The 16,576-nt window shown below is 43.7% G+C and overlaps 1 protein-coding gene across 1 annotated transcript in view; it reads left to right on the top strand.

Moving 5' to 3' along the window:
* LOC129406495 (leucine-rich repeat-containing protein 37A2-like) overlaps positions 1-16,576 on the top strand; it is a 38,109-nt gene that overhangs the window by 12,092 nt on the left and 9,441 nt on the right. Inside the window, exons 4-7 of the mRNA XM_055144485.1 lie at positions 4,461-4,532; positions 6,028-6,102; positions 9,614-9,723; positions 14,411-16,032. Of these exons, the coding sequence (XP_055000460.1) occupies positions 4,461-4,532; positions 6,028-6,102; positions 9,614-9,723; positions 14,411-16,032 (1,879 nt within the window). The remainder of the gene's footprint in view (positions 1-4,460; positions 4,533-6,027; positions 6,103-9,613; positions 9,724-14,410; positions 16,033-16,576) is intronic.

Below are 16,576 nucleotides of genomic sequence, written 5' to 3'. Positions count from 1 at the left end.
CTGACTGCAGTGCAACTGGTAAACAATTGCCAGGGACAAGGAATGGCAGAGCTGCAAGACTCAGACCCCCCCAGAGCTGCCAGGAATCTCACTCAGCCAATGTGGTGACACGGGGGATTGAATTCCAGGCTGAATGCTTGCAGTGAGGGGGTCAAGCCGGAGTCCCCAGATAAGATCTATTTCAAAAGGGCATTTGAAGTAATACTGCCTGGGGCCAGAGAGATGGTACAGTTGGGAGGGCACTTGCCTTGCACGTCACTGACCCATATGTAATCCCCAGCACTGAATGTGCTCCCCAGAACACCACTGGGGCTGATCCCTTAGTGCACAGCCAGGAGTCAGCCCTGAGCACAGCTGGGTGTGGCCCAGTAACCCAAAGAAAGGTTTTTGGTCACTGAAAGAGATCAGTCTTTTTTACTGTTTTTGGACTATACCCTGCAGTGCTCATGGGGTGCTGGGCCTTGAGGGGGTGCTTGAGGGGGGCCATGTAGTGCCATGAACCTGCCCACCCCACCCCCTTGGGCAAGGCATTTACACCAGCCCTTTTTGGTTTGTTTGTTTGAACCCTCTTTTTGTTGATTTTTAAATAGGATTCTCCAATAATGTCCAAAGGACCTAGGAACCAATTATGGTGGTGCTCACGGATCTGATTATACCAGGAGTCAAATTCAGCCCCTCGCAAATGCCAGGCATCTGCTCTGCCACTTTGAGCGAACTCCCCAACTCAGTCATGCCCTCTGAGATTGATAAAAACTGTTGCTCCTTTATTTGCCGGGCTGGGGATAGAACCTCAGATTTTATTCCTGCAAGACAAGTGTTTTACCTCTAAGTCATACTTCTTAGTCCTTTTGCCACAGTTTACTCCATAAAGCATAAAGATAAGGTCATGAATATAAAAGAGGCAATGAATGAGCTAGGTGTGCGCATACATTTTAAAATGCAGAAGAAGTCAGCCAGAGAAAGTACTGATATGCAAAGCATGTGCTCAGGTGCCCCTTCCATTTTTCGACTATGAATACTCATTTTTGAGTATTTACACGTTTCCATTTTTCTTGGACACATATCCAGGTATTACATTGCTGAGTCTTTGGTAACTATGGCTAACTTTTTTGAGGGACCATCAAGCTTTTCTGCAGTGCCTCTTTTTATATTTTCACCAGCAGTGCATAAGGATTTCAATTTCTCCATCACCCTGGTTGCACTTTTGTCTGCTTTTAGCCATCTTACTGGGTATGAAGTAGTATCTGATTGTGGCTTGGATTTATGTTCTGCTAATGGCAAGACATTAACTATCTTCTCATGCTTATTATAGTCATTTTAAAATTCACTTTGGGAGCTGTGAATTTTAAGTGCCCTACTCACTGTACACCCATCTCCCCCACTCCCTCCCCCACGCCCCCTCTGCCCCTGTACCAGGCGCTTTCTCCAGCCATCTCATTGTCCTACTGTTCCCCTCACTAACTTATCTCCCACCTCTGCCCCAGTGGCAAGTTTCCTACTGAAGATCAGTTCAGCTCTTTGTTTCCGTGGCATTGGACATTTGAGGTTCCCCTACAAAGTTTGAGATAGATGGTTCTGAGTCCGTTCCTCTCCCTCTGACTGATTTCACTCAGCATGAAACTCTTCAGATCTATCCACATTGCAGCAAATTGCATGACTCTATCTCCTCTTATAGCTGGGTAATATTCTATTGTGTATCTATACCATAGTTTATCCAGTCATCTGTTTGTTGGTATTTGGACTGTTGCCATATTTTGGCTGTTGTATATAGTGCTGCAATGAACCTAGGAGTGCAGACGTCTTTTATGCATTGTGCTTTTGGGCCCTTAGGATATATTCACAAGAGTGGAATTTCTGGGTCATCACTGTATCACTGTCATCCCATTGTTTGTCGATTTACTCGAGCGGGCACCAGTAACGTCTCTATTCCTCTCAACCCTAAGATTTTAGCAGTCTCTTCTTACTTGTCTTTCCCAATGATTGGAGGCTCTTTCAGGGTCAGGAGAATGGAACCTATCGTTACTGTTTTTGGCATATCGAATACGCCACAGGTAGCTTACCAGGCTCTGCCCAAGTGGGCAGTATACTCTCGGTAGCTTGCCGGGCTTTCTGCGAGGTATGTATATACTGTCATCCCGTTGATCAATGATTTGCTTGAGTGGGCCCAGTCACGTCTCCATTCATCCTAGTCCTGAGATTTTAGCAGCCTCTCTTTACTTGTCCTTCCCAATGGTGCCTCATTAGAGGCTATTCAGGGTCAGGAGAATGAGACCCATCATTGTTACTGTATTTGGCATATGAATACGCCACAGGGAGCTTGTCAGGCTTTCCTTAATGGCAGTAAACTCTCAGTAATTTGCCAGGTTTTCCAAGAGGGATAACTAGGCTATCAGATGTTGTGTGATTGCATCTGCACGCTTCAGAAAGCTTGGTTTTATATTCTCTGGATGTTTGCATTGAAGGGATTACATGGTGTGTGTGTGTGTTGGGGGAGATTTCTGGGTGTGACTGTCTAGCTACTGGAAAATGGAGAATCTGGGTGCAAGAGGCCTAGTCCCGATCCGAGCAGCCTTGGAGATCTAAGCCCCGGGTCCCGCACACCTGGGTTCCTCTGCCAGTCATATGGAAGTTTAAATCTTAGTGTTTTGAGGAATGTCCATATTGTCTTCCCAAAAATGCTGGATCAGTTAGCATTCTCACAGCAGTGAATGAGGGGCCCTGTTCCCCCAAATGCTCATCAATACTAGTTATTGTTGTTCTCTTTGATGAGTACCAGTCTCTGTGGTATGAGATGATATCTCACTGTTGCTTTGATCTTCATTTCTCTGATAATTAGTGATATAGAACCTTTTTTTCCATATGCATTTTGGTCATTTGTATTTCTTTTGGGCTGGGAGTTGGGCCATAGTTGGCCATGTTCAGGGCTTACTCCCAACTCTGCACTTAGTAATCACTCTTGATGTTGCTTCGGGGGCCATATGGGATGCTGGGGATTGAACCCAGGTTTGCTGCATCCAAGCAAGCACCTTACCCACTATGCTATCTCTCGGTCCCTGACCATTTGTATTCTTTTTTGAGGAAGTTCCTGTTCATCTCTTCTCCTGTTTATCACTTTTTATGCCCCATGCGCTTGGGCTGTGCCTCACCTATGAGCAAACTTATTCCTGGATTGTGCAGCGGCAAAAGTGGCAGCACAACACGTCATAAAACACTTCCTACCCATTCTCCATAATTACAACACCACATTTGATGGAGTTCAGATAGTAGGCAATAAGTCATATGGGGAAATATATATATGCATATATACATATTTTCAGATATGTATACCAAAGTTCACACCACCCAAAGTTCAACAACATGCTAGTGATATCCTCCAGAATGTCTTAATGGTTTCTGCCAAAATAGAACAATGTTCACACTGTTTCCTATATGAACACTTTTTTGTAAGAATGCTCAGCAGTTCTTCATAACAGACAATACAAAATATATTACTTCGGTTGTGCTTTGTGACAGGGTTCAGGGCTTGGGATGGAAACATCCCAAATTTGGTGGAGGGAAGGTGTAATGGTGGTGGCATTGGTGTTTGAATGTTGAGTGAAATCAAACATTGTGAACTAACTTATAGAATTAAAAAATTTTAAAAAAGTAATGTGGAGCTAATGCCCAATTTAATCAGCTTAATCAATGGCTGAATAACTAGCAGTACTCCTACATTATAAATTTTTTTAAAAAAAGAAAAAGAAATAATATTTGCTTCAGAGCAAGGACTTCCTGCAGACATCATCACTCCTCGGGTTTTCTTACTTCTTTGGGGGTGATGGGAAGACACACCCAGTGGTTCCCAGGGCTTACTCCTGACTCTGTGCTCAGGGATCACTCCGGTGTGTTCTGGGGCCTATATAAGATTCCAGGGATGAAACGTACAAGTCAGCTGCATGCAAGGCAAGTGCCCTACTTGCTGTACTATTTGGCCCCTATTCCTAGGGTTTTCAACTTGGGAAAATTTGTTAGCATATATATTTTTTTTCGGTAGATTTGTTTTGTTTCCCACTCCTCTCCACCCACCCCACCCCCCGTTTCCCCTTTACTTTATCATCTAGAGACTTGAGTGTTTTCCAAAGGGAGAATGCTTAGTGCTGGAGAAATAGCACAGCAGGTAGGGCGGTTGCCTGGCACACAGGTGACCCGGATTCAATTCCCAGTATCCCATATGGTCCCACAAGCACCACCAGGAGTAATTCCTGAGTGCATGAGCCAGAAGTAACCCATGTGCATCACTGGCGTGACCAAAAAAGATTTACAAAAGGGAGGGGGAATGCCTTATGGATTCTAAGTGTGATTATAGATAATCACAGAAAATAATGTTTTTTACCTTCAAGTTCCATGCCAGTAAAATAAATAAAAACTTCAATCCTAGTTACTGATTATGCAGATAATTTTCATTTTATTGTATTTTTTAGAATTCTCAGTCATAATCCTCTAACAACTATTGAAGATTCATATCTTTTTCAATTACCAGCATTAAAATATCTGTAAGTATTGTAATAGCTTTGTAGTTCATATGATTTCTGCTATGATTTGCTGTCTTTATTTTTCTCCATTTCTGTCATAGATTATGTGTCTTGCATTGAATTTAAAAGTTATATTTTTAATTTTAACACTGGATTGTTGAAATGAGATTTATTTTCAAAGGAAAACATTAAGAAATAATGTACATGGGTAACAGCCAAAAGAGGAAAAGAGCAATGTTGAGTACATATAGATAAGAAACATACAGATGCGTGTAGAAGTATTATTTATTCCAGAAAATAACGAGTAATAATGTAAACATTATTTAAAAAAGAAAGTAAATAAAAGAGGACCAGATAGGTGAGTGGTTGGAGCCTGTGCACTGGGTGCTGGAGGCCTGGATTCAATCTCTGGCACCTTATGTGTTCCCCAGAGTTCTACTCAGTGCAACCCACAAGTACAGCACCCAACATATCTCCCAAGTACTGCCAGATGTGGCCAAAATCCAAGGCCACCCCCAGCTCACATGAAAAAGAAACATTAAACGAAGTAGATGCAATTTAGAAAGAGAAGTCTAAATTGACAAGAGAAGGAAGAGACAAGAGAAGGGAGGGAGGAAGGAAGGGAGGGAAGGAAGGAAGGAAGGAAGGAAGGAAGGAAGGAAGGAAGGAAGGAAGGAAGGAAGGAAGGAAGGAAGGAAGGAAAGGAAGGAAGGAAGGAAGGAAGGAAGGAAGGAAGGAAGGAAGGAAGGAAGGAAGGAAGGAAAGGAAGGAAGGAAGGAAGGAAGGAAGGAAGGAAGGAAGGAAGGAAGGAAAGGAAGGAAGGAAGGAAGGAAGGAAGGAAGGAAGGAAGGAAGGAAGGAAGGAAGGAAGGAAGGAAGGAAGGAAAGGAAGCAAGGAAGGGAGGGAGGGAGGGAGGGAGGAGAGGGAGGGAGGGAGGAAGGAAGGAAGGGAGGAAGGAAGGAAGGAAGGAAGGAAGGAAGGAAGGAAGGAAGGAAGGAAGGGAGGGAGGGAGGGAGGGAGGAAGGAAGGAAGGAAGGAAGGAAGGAAGGAAGGAAGGAAGGAAGGAAGGAAGGAAGGAAGGAAGGAAGGAAATTTATTTAGAGGAAGGAAGGAAGGGAGGGAGGGAGGGAGGGAGGGAGGGAGGGAGGGAGGGAGGAAGGAAGGAAGGAAGGGAGGAAAGAAAGAAGGAAGGAAGGAAGGAAGGAAGGAAGGAAGGAAGGAAGGAAGGAAGGAAGGAAGGAAGGAAGGAAGGAAGGAAGGAAGGAAGGAAAGAAGGAAGGAAGAAGGGAGGGAGGAAAGAAGGAAGGAAATTTATTTAGTCTACCAAATTGTCATTAATTTGATGATAGAGAAATCTCTTATTTCTGTAAGAGCTCTCTGGAATTATGGTCTAGAGTAAGCAGTTGACCTGGCTTTACAGGAAGCCAGAATCAAAGTTATGCCTCTTTAATCTCATCTATTTAACTCTAGAGCTTCTGTATTTGGATTCTCATCATGCTTGTGCTTTGTCCCTCAGAGACATGGGAGCAACACAAGTGTCGCTTGGACCAGTCCAAAACATCCTCATGATGACTCTTGAATTGGAAAAACTGTAAGTTGATTTTTCTGACATTTATTTTCACTTTGTTTTTTAAGACTTTTTATTTTTGTTTCTCTTTTTTTTTTAATGTAGGAGTACTACTATTTATTCAGCCATTAATTAAGCTAATTCAATTTGGCATGAACTCCACATTACTATTTTTTATTCAGAATGTTAATTTAATTTTTTTAATTTTTTTTTTCCCTGGGGTGCTGCATCATGCAACCCTGCAAACTGCCATCCTGTAACAACCCTGAACTGTTTTCATTGTGCATACGTACACACACACACACACACACACACACACACACACACACACACACACACACACACCCCTCTCTCCCTGGGGTGCTGCATCATGCAACCCTGCAAATTGCCATCCTGTAACAACCCTGAACTGTTTTCATTGTGCATACGTATACACACACACACACACCCATCCCGCAACAATCCTGAACTCTTTCCATTGTGTCATTGTGTACACACACACAGAAACACACACACCCCTGGTGCCAGTGTGTCGCTGCAGCCGCGCGCCCAGAGCAGATGCCTGGAGCTCCCCGGGGTGCAGGGGCCGCCGGCCCGTCTGCGGAGCCCTGGGGTCCGGGGCGTGTGCCCTAAGCCCCCGGCCGGACGCGGCACCGAGGCCAGGTGACGGGCCCGCCTCCCCGATACCGCACGGAGCCCACCCGGTCATCTGGGCCCGCTCTCCCGGGCCGCGCTTTAAGCCCTGGGGGGCCCGACTGAGTTTCCCAGCCTAACACCTTTTTTAATTTTTTTTAATCACTGTAAGATACAGTCACAAAGCTTCCCTTTTTGAGTTTCAGTCATACAGTGATAAGACACCCAACCCTCCACCAGTGCACATCTTCCACCACCAATGTCCCCAGTATCCCTCCCAGTCCCACCCCTCCCCCTGCCTCTGGCTGACAGTCTCCCCCATGCTCTTTTGCATTGCTTGTTATGAATAGTATAAGATGTCATACGGCCACAAGAGGGCTGTGTGCTCCTGGAATTCTAAAAGTTTAAATAATTAGGTGTGGAGAAATCTCTGCAGAGAGCTGCTCAGTTCAGAAATTGTGTATCTCTGGATCATGATCATTAAAGAGCTTAAGTGGCAGCCGAAGGCAGTTTGTGGGCATGACCTCCAGGTTCCCACGGGGAGTCGGGGGCATGAGAGGGACAGGCCCATCCCCTATCCCTTGAGGCCTGGAATTTGCTGTCACTGAACCTTCGTACCTGCACTTCTCATTGGGTTCTGGAAGTTGGTGGCTGTCGGGGTTTTTAAGGGGCAGGTGGAGGGATGATGCCTGCCTCTGTCTGAGGCTCCCCAGTGAAGTTGGCCTGGCTTAAAGTCCGGAGGCATCTCGCAGAGAGCTTCTCAGTTCAAAGATCCTTTTGTGTGTCTCTGGATCGTGGCCCTTGTTTCTATCTTTTCCAGAGAAATAAACTATTGGCATATGCTCTGCAGGGTATGCTGGCTTAGCCGTAGGGCGCCTCACGACCAGCCCTAAGTGCGGCTTTTGATCTCTTTTTGAGATTTATGGGTCTCTGAAATATGGCCGGTAAATTAACTTGTATAACTGAGCCAGATGTGGTTTGTGGGTTGGCTCCCACATACCAAACTTTTGGCTGCTTAGTTTCTTGGTAAACTTGCCCTAAGTTGTTGGAGTTCAGCCACAGGTACATCAGCAATTTTGGGTTATCAGGAAGCCAGAAGGGTCCATCTGGCTGCTGATGCACTCGCTCCGCAGGTATAGACTGACCTGCTGCTGGCATCATACCCCTGCTTGTTTATTTTTCTTAAGCTATGTTTAATTGAGGTGTGATTTTATTTTTTTTTCAATTTTTTTTTAATTAGTGATTCACAGTGAGGGTACAGTTACAGATTCACACATTTTCGTACTTGTTTTTCCCTCATGCAATGTTTAAGAGCCCATCCCTCCACCAGTGTCCATTCTCCACATTCTCCACCACCAATAAACCCAGTATCACTCCCACCCCACCTCCAATCCCATCCCCCCCACCCACCCCACCTCTGTGGCGGGGCATTCCAATTTGATATCTCTCTTTCCTTTTGGGTGTTGTGGTTTGCAATAGGGGTATTGAGTGGTCATCCTGTTCAGTCTCTAGTCTGCTTTCAGCACGCATCTCCCTTCCGAGCAGGATCTCCAATCACATATTACTTGGTGTTCCCCTGTCTATCTGGGATGACTTTCCCTCAGCATGTGAGGCCAGATTCCAAGCTATGGAGCCAACCTCCTGGTATTATATACTACTATTCTTGGGTATTAGTCTCCTACTCTGTTGTTCTATATTCCACAGATGAGTGGAATCTTTCTATGTCTGTCCCTCTCTTTCTGGCTCATTTCACTTAGCATGATACTTTCCATGTTGATCCACTTATATGCAAAGTTCATTACTTCATCCTTTCTAACAGCTGCATAGTATTCCATTGTATAGATGTACCAAAGTTTCTTTAACCAGTCATCTGTTCTCAGGCACTCGGGTTTTTTCCAGATTCTGGCTATTGTAAACAGTGCTGCGATGAACATATAAGTGCAGATGTCATTTCGACTATACTTTTTTGTTTCTCCAGAATATATTCCCAGTAGTGGTATTACTGGATTAAATGGAAGCTCAATTTCTAATTTTTTGAGAAGCGTTCATGTTGTTTTCCAAAGGGGCTGAACCAGTCGGCATTCCCACCAGCAGTGTAGAAGGGTCCCCTTCTCCCCTCATCCTCTCCAACAGCAGTTGCTTTTGTTCTTTTGGATGTGTGCCATTCTCTGTGGTGTGAGGTGGTATCTCATGGTTGTTTTGATTTGCATCTCCCTGATGATTAGTGATGCAGAGCATTGTTTCATGTGCCTTTTGGTCATTCATATCTCTTCCTTGGAAAAGTTTCTGTTCATTTCTTCGTCCCATTAAAAAATATTTTTTAAATTGAGATACTCAAGAGACACTTTTGGTGTCTCATGGATACTGGGGATCAAACCCAGGTCGACCGTGCTCAAAGCAAATGCCAGACCTGCTACACTATACTATTACTCTAGTCCCTGTTTTTTTTTACAGTCTGGAAAAGTGCTTTCAGATTTCCCCAGGTTATAACTGGCATTTTTATGTTATTGTTATCTGGGAGCTGGAGAGATAAGATAGTGAGTTAGGTATTTGCTTTGCATGTGAATAACCCTTGTTCAGTCTTTGGCACTGTCTATGCATTCTCTGCCTGCAAGGAATGATCCCTGAGCGGACTGCCAGAGAAACCCCTGAGCACCACCAGATATGACTAAAAAACAAAACTCAATTTTCTGAGGGCTGAAGTGATAGTAGAGGAGTTCAGGTACAAGCTTTGCATGTACCACCTCCCAGTTGGGTTCCCACCACCACCGAGTTCGAGCAGCGCCTCATCCATGGTTCTCAGGAACATTTTGAATAGCTGCACAGTGGCTTTGACTGCCTCTTCTACCTATTACAGTAACCCCTTTACTCTGCACTTAATTCTCTGTGTTTTCATTCATAGGATCTTACCTAGGCATCTCACCTGCTGCCTCTGCCAATTTAAGAATAAAATAGACTCTGTCTGCAAAGTAGTCAAACTACATTGTGAATGTACCAGCAGCACACACTGTGGTGAGTCTGAATTGCCTGCTGATAGCTTTTTAATTTATGTTTCATTTTAATTTTAATCACTGATGGTCCATTTTAAACTGATTATGCAGTTGCATTATTTTTATTCAGAGTTCAACTCCCTATATTTCTAAGAACGATTTCCCTTGGTAAAAGTCTGCATCTCAGTCACATCGTTACCTTAACAGTCTATGCATGACCTGAAGACAAGAGGAATGGAAGAAAAGAGATGAAAGTGGGGACGGGAGCTAACACTAATGGTCACAAATGAGGGCCAGACTCTGGGCAAGGTACTGGTCCTCCAGATGAGAGCTCAGCCACAGAATGCAGTTTGTAAGCAGATTTTATATAGAACAGATCTCAAGAGCCCTTTTCTTCACAGGACAGGTGTAGGTATTTTATTGCATGTGTTTTTGTAATTTTATAGGCAAGTACAAGTCATACTGTCTTATGAAAGTTTTGCTTAGAGACTGAGAATTTCTGGTTTTCTAAGCAGAGGTTGCCACTCAGTCCTTCTAAGGATGTATGGTCTCCGGGATTCTTAGACCATCCCCACCTCTGAGACTTTTTTGAATTTTAACCCTTCCATCTACAAAGCACTCAGGTGCTCTTAAGTATCTTTCCACACAGTAAGTTTACTGACCTTAGCTTCATAACTTCCAAAATGTGCTTTTAGGAAAATAGATCAATAGGTTGCACCACATGCTTTTCATGTGGGAGGTGTGGGTTCAACCCCCACAAAAGTCTCCCAAGCACTGCTGGGAGTATCCCTTGGGCACCGCTGAGTGTGGCACATTCACACGTGCTCACGCACTCACGCGCGCACACACACACACACACACACACACACATACACACACACATACACATACCCCGCCCACAAAAGTGTTTTCACGCTGGGATATTATGAATCAGATTCGCTATCAGCAATTGGGCACATCAAATCACTTTGCTTCTTACACAAAGCTAGTGTTATTTTTAAAATCAACTTTTAGAAAGTCTATTACTCCCTTTTCAGAGGTGGGCAGAAGAATCATTTAGGAAACACTTTTCATAAGATGAACATCAAACCTAGTGGGGTGGCGGGAAGAAGAGTCAGACTGGAGGTGCTGTACGGACCATGGTGTCTCGGCACTTCAGCGGTGGTCCAGGGAAGTTCACTTTGTACATGGAAACCAATTGCATTGGTACTATTATAACCACGTTACCCCAATTGCAGTGATTTTATTTAGAGAATAACTAAACCAAGCAATCAAAATTCAGAATACAATACTAATATTATTTTTTTAGGTGAGGAACAGCAAAACTAAAAGTGTTAAATGTGCCTAATGCCTACATCGTGTGATCCCAGTCTGGGACTCTTTGCAAGTCCATGCTTCTTCCTCACTTCCTTTAACTCCCCCTCTAAACTTCACCACCACCAAAAGCATTTTTAATTCTTCATTAAAGTTTGGTTGGAGAGAGTCTAGCAGCTAGGGCACTTGCCCTCCATACAGTAGACCTCGGTTGGATCCCTAGCATTCCAGATGGTCCCCAATTACTGCCAGGAGTGATCCCTGAGCACAGAGACAGAAGTAACCCCTGAACATTTCTGGGTTTGGCCCCACTTCCCCCCAAAAGAAACCCAACTGCACAATGTTATACTTGATCTTCAAGCAGTCAGAAACTTTGTACGGTTCCCTAAAGTAGAGCTGAAAATAGTAGGAAGTAGGTAAAGGCAAAATACACATCTAATAAGAGTTGTTTTCCCCAATTTTGGGAGCTCCAATATTATTTCCGGGGCCAGAGAGATAGTACAGTGGGTAGGGGACTTGCCTTGCACACAGATGACCTGGGTTCCATTGCCGGCATCCTATACAGTTTCCCAAGCATCTAGATTTTCTCAACATTGCACATTGACATATACTCTGGCAAATCCATTAACATATCCTTAGACATCTGCCCAGATTCAACAATATGAGGCTAAGGGCTAATCAGCAAAAGATTTAGTGGGTAGGGGGAGAAAGGGTGCATTCAGATGAGGACCTGATTTCTGGAGGAATTTCTTCTTCGTCTATGATGGTAATAAGAATATTAGCACCCAAAAGAGGTAGAGAGAAATGTCCTCTCTCTTTTTATGGGCAGGACAGGATAAAGGTATGGGAGTATAATAAATCATAGTTGAGGGACTAGAGAGATGGTATAATGGAGAGGGTGCTTGCCTTTTTTTTTTACGCTTTTTTGAGTCACACTTGGCAATGCACAGGGTTTACTCCTGGCTCTGGCAGTGTTCAGGGAACCATATAGAATACTGGGATTCGAACGCAGATTGGCTGCATGCAAGGCAAACAACCTACCTCCTGTGCTATTGCTCCAGACCGAGGGTGCTTATCTTTCATGCAGTCAACCCAAGTTTCCTTCCCAGATTCCCATGTGGTCCCCCAGGCACCACCCAGAATAATTTCTGAGAGCAGCACTGTAGCACTGTCGTCCTTTGTTCATCGATTTACTTGAGCGGGTACCAGTAATGTCTCCATTGTGAGACTTGTTGCTATTGTTTTATGCATACCAAATACGCCACAGGGAGCTTGCCAGGCTCTGCCATGTGGGTGGGATACTTTGGTAGCTTGTCAGGCTCTCCGAGAGGAATGGAGGAATCAGCCAGGTGCAAGGCAAACACCCTACCTGCTGTTCTTATCGCTGCAGCCTGGTGGCCATAATTACCAAAAAAAGATTTGTTGATTAATTTTTAATTTGCTTTTGGGAGCAACACGCATTAATGCTCAGAGATTACTCCTGGCTCTGCACTCAGGAATTACTTCTGCTGGTGTTCAGGGAACATGTGGGATTCCAGGGATCAAATCTGGGTTGGACACATGCAAAGTGAATGCTTTACCTTCTGTACTCTCTCTCTAGCCCGGCATTTATCTACTTTCATAAGGTGGTTCTAGATTACTTAAAAAGTATGCTATCAACAATTATGCAAACAAGTATAAGTAATAGACACATGTAAAATTTAATTAAAGTAAAAATTTAACCATTATAAAGATGTTTTCTCTTGGGCTAGAGATAGTAAAGCGGGTAAGGTGATTGCCTTGCATGTAACCAACCCGGATTCAATCCCCAGCATCTCAAATGGCCCCCCAAACACTATCATGAGTGATTTCTGAGTGCAAAACCAGAAGTAACCCCTAGGCATTGCTAGGTAGCCCCCCCAAAAAAACCTCAATTATTTTTCAAGTGTAGTTTATCTTTTCGATGAATTCTGAGCACCAAGTATAAACTTTATCATATATCTTTTTACATATTTGATTAGTACATATTATGATCAAGATCAGGCTAGTTTTATTAAACTTTTGTCAGACACATGATAATTGTGAGCCATAAGATAACTAACTAAAAATTGATTATTTTTGTAGTCCATTAAACTATTCAAATTTCTTGGGCTTATTCTTATGCTTCTCTAACTCAGGGTTGAATTATCTAATAACTCCATTATTATATCTAAAATTTATTAAATAGTTTCTCTGATAAACCTAAAGAAGAGCCAAATATATGTGATTTGTTTGAAATACCAGGAACTAATCCCGTTGCTCTCCCTGTGATACATTATGTAAAGTTTTCAAATGTTAATAGTGATTGATGGTACTATTTTTCAATTAGCTCATAACAGTGATAAGATAAACTCTAACATGGATTTAAGTATTAAATTGGGTTATTAAAAGAGTAAAACTATCAGCATAAAGAATAAATTATTAAAGTAGTTCAATGTTTAACTCTATATAAACCAATAAGCATTGAGAGCAGGTAGACATTAAAATAGGCATTTTTTTACTCAAAAAATGTAGATTTTAAAACAGAATTTGGAACTTGCGCAGTTTTAATCTTCAATTTTATCTATCTAAAACACTCCACCCTAATCATAGAGGAAGGTCACTTATCTCTAAGATGCATGTTATTTAAGTCATCTGTGCTTCAATCCTGTGTGCTGTGGCTGAATCACAGACCCAAGGTTAGTTAGTTTTTAATGATCTGAAATACCTTCAGATTCACAGAATACAGTTGGAAACAGATTATGTTGAATTCAAAATTCAATTCTAAATTCCTAGAATTCTAAGAGCAGAACCAGGAGCAACCCCTAAGCATGGCTGGGAATGGCCAAAAAATAAAACAGAAGTCATAGTTGATCTGTAAAGAGTCTAACTGAGCAACAAATATTTGTCTTGAATTCTGGGCACTTGATCCTTTGGGACCAGTAGAATAATCATATCATTATTGTTTCTGTGTTTGTTTGTTTGGGGGCATACTCAGGTGCTCAAAGTTTACTCCTGACTTTGTGTTCAGGGGTCAGGCCTGGTAAGGCTTGAGGGACCCTATAGGGTGCTGGGGATCAGACCCAGGTTGGCTGCATACAAGACAAATATTTATCTGCTCTTCTGTCACTCTGTCCCCCAGTGGAATAATAATAAAGACATGTACTGGATTTCATGCCCTATTTATTCTGAATAAATAGCGATGACCACTTTGTTTCTCCTTTTGTTGTTATCAATCATAGATATCAATTTAGGGTTTCCCTGTGCCTCCCCCCCACCAATACAGCACTTGTTTACTGATTACTCATTTACTTGCCTGAAATTTATGTCTGTAGATGCTCCCAAAATATTCCCCAGTTATCTTTCATGATCAAAAGCAAGCTCTTCCTTTTTGACAGATGAGGAATCCATAAATAATATAGAAGGGGAGTTCATGGAGACTTTACAGGCCCGAAAAAAGAACACTAGCACCGAACTGACCATAGAACCGGACAAGGCCTCATCAGAGAGAGACAGAATGTCCTTTTTCATAAATGAGCAGCTGGACTTCAATGATAACGATATGATGAATAAGCTAAATTACATAATGCCTTTTTTCCAGGAAGGTAACATAAAAGATGTTGAATCAACCTTGTTACCCTTCCTTAAGCTCCTTTTTAAAGATGTAAAAGACAAAGCAAATCCTGGGGTTCATTTGAAGAACAGCACAATTCCGATGTCTCTACAGCTTGAATCCAACAATTCAACATACAATAAGTTGAAAAGTCTCCATTTTCTGAAAAGCTTGATAAATGCAGCAACTCAAGCAAAAGTCCACAAAGCTAGGAAGAGAGAGAAAACTGCCACGCTGGTCCGTTCCATACTTTTCGGGCCCAAATTGAACCGTCAGATCTTTCCGAAGAAATTGAAAACTGTCTGGCCAAAGAGAAAACACTTAGGGAAGGTGGCAGAGAGGGAGAGGAAACCACTGCAGATGAGCAGCGTGCTCAAGGACCCCGGGGGCCTCCAGAAAAAAGAGCTTCCCTTGACGGGGAGGCCCAGGAAATGGGTGGAAAACTCCTTCAATGAGGAGTCAAACTCCATCCAGGAGCACAAGGCGGTGTTCTCCATGCCCCTGGAAGAATTCTCCATGGGCAGGCCATCTGCTGCCACTTCTAAAGTCCCACCCGAGAACCCCAAAGACCTAAGGGATACTTTCCGCGTTTTAGAAGACGCAGATGCCAGGGTTCGGAACATGAAGTTTCCCAGCCCCGTGCTACACAATAAAATAAATTATAATTTTCAGAAATCTTATTCTCACCTGGGAAGCAGAAGGGCTAAAGCCAGCGCGAATAGGGACACGAAAGAATCAGCACCCGAGAGGCCAGTGCGAGTCGCCAAGCGGCCTCCTTTCGCTGCGGTGAAGAGCCTCATCAAGTCCCCGCCAAGAGAGGAGTCTCTGTCTTGGAGAGGTCAGGACGAACCTTGGCTCCAGTCCTTTCAACCTTCACACTCACATGCAGGAAAGAAGACTGCAGAAAGCACGCATGCTGCAAATGGGGCGAACACCAGAGGCATCACGCTGCAAGAGAAAACTGTCGGTAGCAAAGGCACCTCCCATGAGAAGGACGCCCCGATGGTGGACAACCTCACGCCGACTGTCAAGCAGTCCAGCGAGATGCAGTGGGAATATCACAACGTGGCCACGGACATCGTCTCTGTTACACAAAAACCAGACCCAGGAGACAAGCTGGAGATGGAATACATCCAGCAGCTGCGGTCCCTTATCCCCAACAACAACGTGAGGAAGTTCATTGCTCACTTGATGCGGACTCTCAAAATGGACTGCTCTAAGCCCCAGGTGCAGGTGGCGTGTGCCAAGATCCTCTCTGAAACCGGCCTCCTGATGAAGCTTCTCAGTGAGCAGGAGGAAGGAAAGGTTCCCAAGCCAGAATGGGATACGGACCAGTGGAAGACTGAGAACTACATTAGTGAGAATACCGAAGGCCAGAGTGAACAGAAACAGCCAGACGAAAGTGAGGTGAGGACAGACTTTTTTTTTTTTTCATAGAGTCTCACAAGTGAAATAAGTCAGAAGAAGGACAAACGTAGAATGATTGCACTCATTTATGGGATGTAAAAAAAAATTAAAACTTAGTATGAGATTAACACCCAAGAACAGTTAGAAACAACAACCAGGATGAATGGTCCACAGTTGAAAGCCTGGCTCAAGGGCTGGGAGAGAGGGCAGCTGGGATAGAGAAGGGATCACGATAACAATGATAGTTGGAAGGGATCCTTCTGGATGGGAGACGTGTGCTGAAAGTGGGTAAAGGATCAAACATGATGACCTCTCAGTATCTGCATTGCAAACTATAATGTCCAACAGGGGGGTGTAGAGTGAGAGGAGAGAGGAGACAGCAAGAGAGAAGGGAGAGGGAAGAAATGGGAAAAGAGAGAGGCGGAAAGAAAAGGTGAAAGAGAGGGACAGAGAGGAGAGAGAGAGAGAGAGAGAGAGAGAGAGAGAGAGAGAGAGAGAGGTGGGTTGAGGGCGGGGGGGAGGTGGCAGGAGGGATACGGGGATG

This window comes from Sorex araneus, chromosome 7, assembly GCF_027595985.1.
Source record: "Sorex araneus isolate mSorAra2 chromosome 7, mSorAra2.pri, whole genome shotgun sequence".
Taxonomy (NCBI): Eukaryota; Metazoa; Chordata; class Mammalia; order Eulipotyphla; family Soricidae; genus Sorex; species Sorex araneus.
Note: the sequence above shows the minus strand (reverse complement) of the source record. Positions and strands in the feature narration are given on the sequence as shown.